The sequence below is a fragment of the Taurulus bubalis genome (assembly GCF_910589615.1).
Source record: "Taurulus bubalis genome assembly, chromosome: 17".
Taxonomy (NCBI): Eukaryota; Metazoa; Chordata; class Actinopteri; order Perciformes; family Cottidae; genus Taurulus; species Taurulus bubalis.
The window spans coordinates 18,976,620-18,988,780 of record NC_136605.1 but is presented as its reverse complement, the minus strand read 5'-3'; the positions used below and the strand labels follow the sequence as shown (position 1 = coordinate 18,988,780).

The window sequence follows — 12,161 nt, the reverse complement described above, 5'->3', positions numbered from 1 at the left end:
GCGCAGTGTGGTGGACTGCGGGGCTGCACCCGGAGCCTGGAGCCAGGTGGCCGTGCAGAGGGTCAACTCAGCCGGGACAGGTGAGAGGGTGAGACGGGTACACAAACATTTACAATACCCCCCCCCTGACTGCAGTCATCTGTGGAGGAAAAGGCCTAAATAAAGCAGGGTGATCACTATTTATCATCAGTGGTACTGGAGGATGTGGTCATTTTGCACCACATTAACATTACAAGAATAATTATTCTATTTGTATAATATTATATATATTTTTTAATTCAGTGTCTGGTGTAATGATGTAATACATGCTGTGTTATTGTGGTATAAGTAAGCATCTTGTTATGAATTAAATACTTATTATTATAATCAATAAATAATAATGTACAGCAATGAGAGACTCTTTTTAACGTCACATTGATTGATGGTGGAGTTGTGGGTGTAGATTGTTAAGGAAAATCTGGAAAAGTCTGTCAAATGAGATGGATTTCCAGGTTTGCAGGCGGTTTGTTTATCAGCAAACCCTAAATTTGACAAACCGTAGCTAAACAACGATCTTTTATAACTGGAATGACGGCTTTAAAAGGATGTGAGTAATATCAGTCCATGTTGTAGTATAGGAGGTTTTTAATGCATTTGTTTTGGAAGATGTATTTATTTGTTTTGACAGGGAATGAAGTAACAGCTAGCAGATGGGGAATACTATATTATAATTATCTCTTATTTGCAGTTCATCACTTGTTGATGTGTGTTACATAACCACATTGCTTTGTCAGCCTGGGATTCATCAAATCTGATGGGGGAGGGGGAAACCCATTAACACGCTCGCATACACGCATAAATATCTCCTATTAAATTACAGTTGACAGGTTTTCTTGCTGCTTCCTAGATCCAGCGTTGCCACGCGGTACAGTTGTCGGCATTGATCTGCTGAACATACCATCTCTAGACGGCGCCCACTTCCTGTCCAGCCACGACGTCACCGACCCCGCCACGCACGCCAAGCTGCTGGAGCTGCTCCCCGGCGGCCGCGCTCATGTCATCCTGAGCGACATGGCGCCCAACGCCAGCGGTTTCCGTGAGATGGACCACGAGAAACTCATCACCATGTGTTTCTCTTTGGCGGACTTGGCTGAGAGGGTTTTACAGCCGGGGGGCTCCCTGGTTTGTAAATACTGGGACGGGATCCTCGCTCACAAACTCCAGGAGAAGCTCTCGAGTGTGTTCGGTCGCGTCCAGACTTTAAAGCCACACGCCAGCAGGAAGGAGTCAGCCGAGAGGTTTTTCCTCGCTCGAATGTACAGAAAGGCGGTAAAGTGATCATCGGGATTTGAATATTCATCCTGAAACGAGCAATTTGTTCGAATGAGATGTTTCCTGGAGACTCCCAGACTTGTGTTTTTTTTGATGAGTGCACATGAAGCAGAGGCTTACTTGATAACTTTGATCAAAAGGTGGCACTGTTGAGGCGCCAGTGAGGCTCACGGCTGCAGGCGCAGACACATTTCCCACTGCTGGATGCTGATCTCTATCCCTGCAAGCGTACCACAGCGGCAAGCAGAGAATCAGTAATATGTAAACTTATGCAAGAATCATCAGTGTGATCTTCCTCAAGAGCCCGGTTTTCTCTGAAGTTATTGTTTGCCCCACAGTGTTTGTTCGGCACAGTCAGTTTGGTATTTGCTTTGTTGCAGAAAGTCATTTACCAGTTCTGCTTATGCTAATAATGTGCACTGCCAGCCATGTAGAAATATGTAATCATTCTCTCATTGAGAGCTTATGAAGGGACAAGCTAATACAGAGTCACATACAGCATGACTAATGGGAAGTGGGACGATACTGAATCTTGGCTCGCCGCAAGTGTTGTCAGGCTCTGCTCTCTGACAGTGCAGAGATGTCCATTTCCTGTGCGGAATATTTTCAGTCCAGTAGACAAGATTTCCTCTTCAGAGTCTTCTTTTAAATCCCTGCGTTGGACACTTTATAAAGTGCTATTTATTAAGTTTGTTTCCTCTTTGTTTTTCCACACTGATTTGATTGTGCTGGAGCCAGAGTTCTGATCCACTGGTGACGGAAATAAAAGGATGTTTTCTATCAAAGCTGCGTTACAAAAGACACAACTCATATATTTGATGTCACAGAGATCTGCAGAGGGATTCAAAGTGTGGCCTTGCAAATATAACACTGTCTGCAATGACGTGTGTACGGTTGTTGTTCTTCTTCCTCTTGCAGTCCAGTGTCTCCGTTTATCAGGGACGGAGCACCCTCCCCTTCTTAATACGTCCTTTCTCAGAGATGGACAGATAGAAAAGGGAAATGGCACTCCATGTACAAATATCTGATTAACAACCAAACACATGTATTCTTAGTAGTAATTGGTAATTCGATTTTTGTACCACTTTTAAGCGAATATTATTCAAAGATGTACTTTCACTATGAGGTTTGCTTTGGGATCATATCAGATCATCATTTCCTTCATGGTTGTTTAAGTCTCTGATAAGCTTTTATTTTCTACACTGAGAAAGGATCACTGGATTTCAAAATAAAAGACAAGTAAACAAGTCATGTTTTACAGTGTAAGCTAGTGTTCACTATTTATGTTTGATGCAAATCTTTTCGCGTAAACTGCTGCAAATGGTTTCTTGATAAATCTTTTATGAGCTCATCTTGACTCGCATGGTAATTTGGGAATATGGAGAGAATGGAAAAGCTGCTCAACTTAATGAGCCAGCTAAACTAGGGTTCAAGGATGCTGTGATTAAATATTGATACAGTTGAGTATCGCGATATTATGTTTTAAGACGCTATCAATTCTCCCAAAACTTTTTTTTACAATGAATAGTTTACATTCAAAGATTTGTGTCAGACGGCGGCACAAAAAGTAGAGCTATGATGTTGGAAGTTACACAGACTGATGAATACAAACTGCAACTTTTTTCAAACTCAGATTTTATGCACATGGCGGTGTGTTCTTTCTATGAAAGTTTGACTAAAATAAGGTTCAATGAATCTCAAAGTTACACAATAGCAGATAGAAACAACCTTTGAATTGCAGGCTTCGTGAGCGCTCTCCCCGTGTTTGGCCCCAGTAGTTCGTTCCGCCTTTCAACTCACTATGAGGCTCCGGCTCATTCAAAGATTAATAACAGTTAGAGGATGTTATGAGTTATGGACGCTGCATAATGTTTGGAGGTAACCTTTTTAGAAAAGGTAATTATACATCTGTATCTGTGTAAAAAAAAGCATTGAACTTTCTAGAAGTCAGTAGGAATTTGCATTAAATTGCTTTTTCCACCTGAATTCATGTTTCTAAAAACGTAACTTTAAAATGAGATTACTTCCGAAAACAAACTCCTTCAAATTATTGCTGACTTATCATTGTCATTGAAATCATAATACTCATAAATGGATTTGTTAAAGTCTGATTGTTCCACAAGATGAAAATTAGGAGCTTAATCAAGGCTGAATTAGCATTTATGGCACTAAAGGGAAGAGATGGCTCACATGAATAAATTAATACGGCTGCTATTTAGCCTTTCTGTCTCAGGAGTGATGAGTAATACAGTACAAAGTGAAACACCCATGCCTCTTGGTGAAATAAACTGCAGCGACTGACCTCTAAATATGATTGTTTGGGATGAATGGGAGCAGCCAAGGCCGTTGATGAAGCTGATAGTGAAGGATGTGAACAGATGACCAATTTTACTTCTCATTACTTGTTGATTATTCAGCCTTTTGCTATTTAGATTCAAATTATCCCCAAATTACTGTGGGATTTATGTTAATTCCACCGAGCCGAGCAGCCAGGCTCAGGATGAATGATGATTCATTCTCAGGTTAATTCATTCTTTTCCGGCCAGCTGCAGGTTCAGATGTAAATATTAGCGAATTAAGAGAGAGAAAAAACTGTCGCAGAGACGAGAATTTTAAATTTAGATTTGATGCTGTAATCGAATCAATGATTGTTTGAATTTTGGAAGCAAAATCTGCCGCACAACAAATCTCTTGATTGTACTTCCTTGTTGAATATGTTTTTGAGTGCACTTTAACAGCTATTCATGATATCAAAGGTGACATAATGTCCCCCATACAACAGCGGATATACTTTATTTTAACAATATGTATTGAGCACATAGTAACTGGTAAATATCTCTAAATTACGTCTTCTGAGGGGATTTCTGATCAAATTATGAAGATGAGTTTAATCAGCTTCCACTTAGCGCCACCTTAATCAAGTATAAGCTGGGGATTCCTGTGCATAAACATGCAGCGTCTGGGAGGAAGGTGTTTCTCTTTTCAGGTTATTATGAATAAAATTGTGTTCACTGGAGTGAGCTCTTAATAGAGTAATCTGCCTCGTCCCGTGTGCCAAAGTTATTTGGTGTCGGAGGCCTGCAGAAGACATGAAGTTCGAAAAGCTCAGAATCTACTCGTTCCCCTGCGTGCACGCTTTTGTACAAACTATGATGCTGTGCACGAGACGCGACGAAAACGCTCCAACTTTTAAAAAGTGGGAACGTTTCCTTTTCAAACGCTGCTCCCGTCTCTGTAATGAAAACAAACAGTCTGTCTCATATTAGCACGGCGGGAGTCTGAAATCGACAGGAAATTAAAGAAACGGTAATATCATTCCTAACCATCGTGCCATTCATTCCCTCGGCTGACCTGAGCTGCCAACACGAATCGCTCGTCTGACAACATTCATCACTCCCTGAGCCCCGTCCCCGAATGTTAGCAGACTGAGCCGAGCAGCCATTCACAGATACAACGTAATGACTGCTATTATGATGATCATTTCATACCATCTTCACGGCTAAATGAATCGGAAATCTCAGGACGGTGTGACGGAGCGCAACTTTATTTATTCCCACTGTCAGTGTATGATGCCGATGTTTTTGCAAGACATTTGACAAAACGACGCAGGGAAGTTCCCCCGTAAAGCAGCTGAGGTTCTCAGAAAATGTTGGAGTTTTAAAGTGAAGCATGCAATTTAAACAAATATTCATACCATGCACCCACTGACATTGTTAGGCGTGAAGGTTTGTGGTGAGAGTTTGAGGATAGGAAGTACGTTTGGGGTGTCCCTTGTACATTTGTGCAAGCACGTACCGTAAAAGTCGGGTTACAAGCCGCTCCTACCTCCGGTCACTGTCCCCGCTGTAGCAAGCTAGTAGCAGCTAGCTACTACTAGCTAGCTCCCCGCTGCTGCTGCTGCTGCTGCTGCTGCTGCTACTGCCCGCGTCCCCTCTGCCCGAGTCGGGTGTCGAGCAGGGGCAGGTCCCGCTACCTTCGGTGGTTGTCGGGAACCTAGCGGAGAGTTAGCGGAGCGCTAACAGGAGCGCTAGCTGGCTACAGCGGGGAGCTAACGGGGACACTGGCCGAAGGTAGTAGAGGCTTGTAACCCGACTTTTACGGTAGGTACATTTTGGTTCTAGAACATTAGGTTAATGGTCGGTGCTCCCTCTGTTTTTGCTTTGGTCAATAATTTTTAGAGAAGCTTGAGAAGCCATTTTGTTTGTTTGCAACTTTACCAACCTCTCCCACTTCATGGAGAACCTTTTTGTTTAGTCAAACACTTGCAGGTGTTTTGCATCCGCCTCTCTGGCGCTATCGCACAAAAAGGACCCACGTGAGTGAATAATCGAGCAATCGCCTCTTGACCTTTGGTCTTTTCTTTTCTGTGCACTTTAGTTGCGTCAGTCCTGCGGAAAAATGTCAGGAACATTATTGCAAACGGGGTGTAGGATTGTTGTGGGAGGAGGGTTAAAGGGACACGAGCGCCACAAAACACAGGGTACGGAGAACAAACCAAGCACAGGTTGCGCTTGCCGGCACCATTTGCATCCTCGTATCAGCCGCGCCTGACATTTACCAGCGAGTATGGAAAGTGACTGCAGAGGGAAAGTGAAAGCTAATGACCTTATGGTAACATTCTCACTGCCAATGTTGATTTCCTTCAGGTTAATGTATCAGAGGAGCGTCTGTCAAGCGCGGACAGAATCTGTTTGTGGTGGAGAAAAAAGGGGATTAAACCGTTTTCATCTTTCACTTCTACTCAAACACACTTTTTCTTTTCTTTTCTTCCATTGATAATCCAACTAGTCATAATTAGCACTTACTTGGGTCCACACAGATGAAACATTAGGGCTTAAAGTGGCCGCTCTCTTTCTCAAAGCCTTTTAAAGAAGAGTATAGCTTTAAACCCTCTGGAGCTCATGAATAATAATGCTTCATATCATCATCAGCTATCCTTTGAAGAGCCCAAAGAAAGATCAGTTATCCGGCTTTGTCAACACTTCAAGCGCCTGTAATGGTTAGATCCTAATAATAAGTTTCCCATGAATCAGCTGATGAGTAGGCGTGAGTTAGATAGTTGCCTTGTTCCTTGTGCGGACACGTTGTCCATTTCTACAGCGAGATCACTGATGACTTGTTTTCATCAAGTTACTGATCGGTTTACATCTTTTTTTCAACCTTTTGCAGTCTGTGAATGGAGAAGACCGAGGAGGTTCTAGCTAGAGTCAAGACCAACATAACAAATCAAACAAATATAAAAGTATAAAATGCTCATCCGGCCCAGTTATTGGTATCTGGACTGCAACTTTAGTACCGTTGGTACATCTGAACCTGCACATAGTTCATCAATGAGTTATATCTGTATGAAATATGATAAAGTTGTTGCTGCATGTTTAAAGAGCACTTCATTATACTTCATTATGTGGAGACGTTCAGATCTGCACACTGATACAAAAAGTGGTATTTGTAATGTGTCTTATAGAATAGTGTCTGATTTAAATCATTTCAGGACTTCATCATAATGAAATTAATTGTTAATACTAAAGATTCGGAACCAAAAAGAGGCGTGATAAAGATGGTATTTATTCATACCTTCACTCCAATTGAAATACCATTGTAATGAATGACATGTTAGGTGGTCTATGGTCTAGCAGGCTGACTGGTGAGTCACAGCTCAGCCCAGAGTCCCTGAACACCAGACAGTTACAAAGGATAACCGGCTCCATTTTAGAGGACAACTCCCACCCTTTGCACAGGGAGTTTCAGCTTCTCCCTTCTAGACGGAGGTATTTAAAACCACGGTGCAGAACAAAGTGTTATAAAAACAGCTTTGTTCCAGCAGCCATTACTCAGGTGAACAAATCATAATCATAACAATGCATTGATCTGTAGCTTTGTGTACTTTTATCATCATGTTTGTCTGGTTGTCTGTGTTGATTGTAATGTGTGTCGAGATGCCTCCATCTTCTACGGGTAGAAATAAAGTAACCTAACCTAGTTCACTGAGACTTTTTTTTTCCTCAGCTTGGGTCAAAAACCACCGATGTTTTCATTTAAAAAAAACATATGTTCGACTTAATTTTGATAGTAGGGAGGCGACGAAGAGAAGGAATGTCACGCAACAAAGATCCCTGGGCAGATTTGAGATGGGGACGTTGCGATTACATGATCAGTGTCGTAAAGCCCCGAAGCGATCGTGACGCCTCAGTGATGTTGGTCTGTTGAGACACTTGTTTGTGATTTTGGGCGATACAAATACTTGAGTTGACGTGGCTGCCACGAATTTCATCTTTATTTTACATCTCTGAGGTTCCCCTGCGTTTAAAGGTTGTGGGGCGTTTTTCTTACCTCACCTATAATAAATTGTTTTTTTTGTTGCTGAGTTCTTGGTGAACAAAGCCAGAAAAAGCCTTATTATCACTGAATGAATCATCGCTTCTTCTGAAGAGGCAACAGCTGAGCTGCATGCATGCAATAAGTGCTCTGTGCAAAGAGCAGAAATGCGAAAGTTTTAATTGGCTTTTTGTTTTGTTTTTCCATTTAATTAACTTGTCATGTGACGGGCGGGGAGCTCTCCTCTGGGCATCGTGGGGCCGATCTGCCTGCTGGTGTGTTGAAAAAAAAGAGGAAATACTACTGGGAATGACGACTGGGCAGAAGACAGATGGTGCAAAGGCTAATTGTGTGACATCTCACTTCATGTAACTGTTTACATATCAGACAGAGGAGCTTACAGTGTCTGTACTCCCACTCAGCCGAAAGATGCAAAAAAAAATCAAATATAAACGCACAATGATTTTTGATAAACCACTTTTTAATTTACTTGCAAATCCATATTTTCTCTCAGCTGGCAAACATTTTCTCATTTAATTTGGGGAAAAATGTTTTGTGTGGGGCAAAATGACACTTATGCTGCCGCCATTCACATCTTATGGAAGTCTGCTGGGCTGTAATTATAGAAAAGGAAGAAATGTTGATCAAATCCAAGACTTTGAAGTAAATTCCACCCACTTAACATCCCAGGTAATGACTGGAACCCCTCCTGGATTACTTAGAAAGCGAGAGAGGAAGCAGGGGAGTCTTTTGCAGTGTGCTTGCTCATTAATCTTTTCAAAGATGCTGAAGGCAGGACTTGACACGGTTGTACAGCGGGCGCCCCTTGGGTTCATGTCGGCACTGTGTGGAGCGCCGGTTGCATAACCAGCGCCGCTGCGTTGGGAGGGGTTTAGTTTTTTTCTCAAGCGTAATGGGAGAGAGAGACCGGTCCACGCGCTTCCTCGGAGCGCTCCTGGTTTTTACGGTTGACTTGTCTCATTCCTGGAAGGTGTAAAAGTTCTAGCAGCAGGAGGGGAACACATCACTTTTGGCTGAGCATCTTAACATTGTCTCACAGTCGAGAGCAGCAGGAGGTTGATGAATATAGAGGAAAAACATGTCCTCATTGTTATGGAAGAGGCTCGCTACCTTTTTATTTTTTCTCTTTCGAGTTTCTGTGGATTCAAGCTGTGATTTGAAATATTCATATAATTTGCAAAGATCCTCTGTTAACGTGGCTGACTTTCCGATTTTCAAGAGGGTGTGGATTATGAGTGTCAGTGTTGACAGTCATCATAAAAACAAAGCAAAATCTTCAGGGAAATTAGTCAACTGGTGTTTATATATTCTGTATGGTTGTTTCCAGTTTCGCCTTATTGCCACAAGGACTTGTAGAAAAACAGGTCCTTGAACAATATAGGAATACTGTTTATTATGGAAGCCCGTTTCTGCCAAAAAAAAGAGAAAAGGTCATAATTATGAGATATTAAAGTCGAAATTATGAGATAGTAATTGCGCATGCGCTTCAGTGACTCTTTGTGAAGACAGCGCAGATAACAGGAAGGAGAAAAGCCAGCGTCACTGAAGCGCATGTGCACTTACTATCTCATAATTTCGACTTTCTATGTCATAATTATAACTTTATCTCATAATTTCGACCTTTTTTTTGTGTAGCGGAAACGGGCTTCCATAGATCATGATTCTGGGACTCGTCAGGATTAGTTAATCTAGCGGATTCTAAATGCTGTGCAAGAAATATATGATATTCAAACACTGCGAAAAGGAAACAAAATGAGAAACGTCCTCTGAAGATGGATGAGTGTGGCAAAGCGGGGCCGAGCCGGGTTGCTGGTCAGGAGGCGGCGAGAGGTGAGGAGGCGGCCTGATGAGACAACCAGCAGCACCTGAGTCCCATTAAGTCTCTATATCTGTCCCCGTCCCTCTGCACAGCCGCAACCTGCCTCGGCTGCCTCGCCATATGGTGGCCTCGTCTTTTCCTGCCTGGGTTTTTTTTTTATCCACGACAATATGATATTTGCGGCCGTCTCTTTCATTTCTCTTCAGGGCGCAGGAGAGGAGGCAGGAGCCACCATTTTGAAAACGTCTCCTTTGTTGTGTCTCACCTCCCCGAGTTTCTACTTTTTATTTATTTAGTTTCAGAATCACTCTGTTGTCCATTTTTTGGTTTTGTGAAAGAAAAAAGGAAAGAAAGTGCATGAAAAGTAACACAACATGGGAAAAATAAAAACTGGTGTTTTTTGGAATTGTTGCTGCTGCATCTTCTTTCCCAAGGGCATCATTTTAGTTTTATTCAAGGCTTCTTCAAGGTTGCTGAGATGTTTGAAATCCCCAAAACTCAAAGACATGCAGGTACAAATAACAAAACTGTGCACTCCCTGTAAGATTGTGACACAACAAGGGCTTTTACTCCGGGTGATCCGGTTATCCCCCAAACTCAAAGACATGCAGGTAAAAATGAAAACAGAATTATAATTTAATTTTAACTCTAATTCCATGATTGAATGTTTAAAAAGGATTTCACTGAAACACTATGAAGGCACAGATTCATCAAGGCTGTAAAATATACTCTTCTCATTTTAACAGCAGTTAATAAACCTCTTGAGCCCGGAGATAAATGTAAATGTTTATTCATAAACCGTGATCAACAAGCAATAATCCATAACAAATATAATGTTGCCTATAAACAGGAGTCAACTACTGGCTGTCAAATTAAATTGAATAACATCCAAACAATATGTATTATTACAGATTTCCAATTGAACTGGATTGATTATAAATAGTACATACTCTCATAATAAATTCATCAAAATGGAAAGCTTTTATTAAATGTGACTCTTAAAATAAAGTACTTCATTTTAGAAAAATTAATAATTTAACTGAATTGTCCTGCAGCTTTAAATTGAGTTTATTCGGATGTCAAGCGATGTCAATCAAAAGAGCCAAGATATTATATTCTTGTCATCTAAAAAGAGAAATGTGTGTGCAGAGACTTTATCTGTGGTCATTAACTTGTTTCAGCTCATTTCTCCTCTCTGGTTACATCATTGTTGATCAGTTAATTCATATGTTAGGGTTCTGATCACATTGGGCTCTTAGGTTTATTTTTCTGTGCCTTTAACTCATTTCCTCAGTGGTTCTACCAGTTGGTCTCTGCTCACACGAGCATGCACTTCAATGTCCACCTCCACTTTGTCAAAGTACATTCCTATATGTATATATGCATACATGCATACATGCATATGCATCAAATGCTCATCTTAGTACCCTATCTGACTTGATAAGCACATGGCACATTAAATAGAGAAAAGATGAGAATACATTTTCACCCAAATTTGAAAGCATTTTTGCAGTCTTAGTTTTAATTGTATTCTTGTTTTGTAATGCTTTTAAAAGAATACGTTGTCCATTCAGCAGAGTTCTTCTGAAGCATCATCTTAATGTTCACTATGTTATGGAATTATAAAAGGCTTTCTTGCTTCTTCCACAGCGTGTGCCAACCACTATAAGGACCTCACCACTAGTCCTCGCATGCTGTGATATAGCGAATTATGCCAGATAATTTCCTTTAAAAAAAGTCTTAAACTAATGGGTCCTAATGGTGAAACATCACCATTGTCTAGGCAGCCAAAACAAAACGACCTCTCATCACCACAGTCTCTGTGCAGGTCACTCCGTCCTTGTCGCTTCCTGCCTTGCAGACAAACGGAGACTCACACATGCACGCAAGTCCAAGTGCCTCTTCTATTTGCTTTACATAATATGTGATTATGTTTCAGGATGCCATGTGATTATTTGCATGTATTTCATATTCAGTCGTTTTGATTGTCTGAAATGAGCGAATGCAAATGTTTCCATGTAGGAAATGGTTTATTAATGTCTGGCCTTGATGCACTATTTTCTCTTTGTCGTCTGTACTTTCTGTTGTGTTGATTCTTTGACTATGAAAAACATAAAATGGTGTAAAACATATAATATTTTTAGTTATAGGTAAAGAAAAGAGAAGAGGTTTGTTTGCATATTTTATCATCAATGTTTCGAACTTTCAATGCGACCACAAATCATTATTTTCTCTTCCACTGTAATGTGGAGCAGCAGTCGACTAATTCAAGTGTCTCAGCTGGACTGGAGACGCGGCGAATAACAAACCGAGTCGGCTCTTTTATTGAGTTGGTCTGTGCAGCAGTGTGCAGGAACCGGAGGCTCAAGGTTCGTTGTACTTGGCGCTTATTTTATATTCATACGAGTGCTCTGCTGTGACACTGTGGCATCTGCATGTGATGCATCAGAATACATGTATTATACTCATCATCAATTCCTATTTCATAGTCCAGCTCGTCTACGTGTGGCATACATATACATACTTAAATCAACCTGTATAAGGTGGAAAACTTTATACCTGAAATATCAAGGGTTTGGATGTGATGGATTGCCATGAAAACTGGTGCTCACACTCACCTCAGGATGAACTGCAATAACATTGTATAACTTTTCACAGCACTTTCATGAGAAAAAAAAGAAGAAAAAAAATCATC

At 41.1% G+C, this 12,161-nt stretch overlaps 1 protein-coding gene across 1 annotated transcript in view; it reads left to right on the top strand.

The window, feature by feature from the left end:
* Positions 1–1,317, top strand: part of mrm2 (mitochondrial rRNA methyltransferase 2) — a gene marked incomplete at both ends in the record, with an annotated part of 1,526 nt that extends 209 nt beyond the window's left edge. Inside the window, 2 exons of the mRNA XM_079233417.1 lie at positions 1–80; positions 887–1,317. The exon at positions 1–80 is cut by the window's left edge and continues 209 nt beyond it. Of these exons, the coding sequence (XP_079089543.1) occupies positions 1–80; positions 887–1,317 (511 nt within the window). The remainder of the gene's footprint in view (positions 81–886) is intronic.
* Between the last annotated feature and the right edge of the window lie 10,844 nt (positions 1,318–12,161).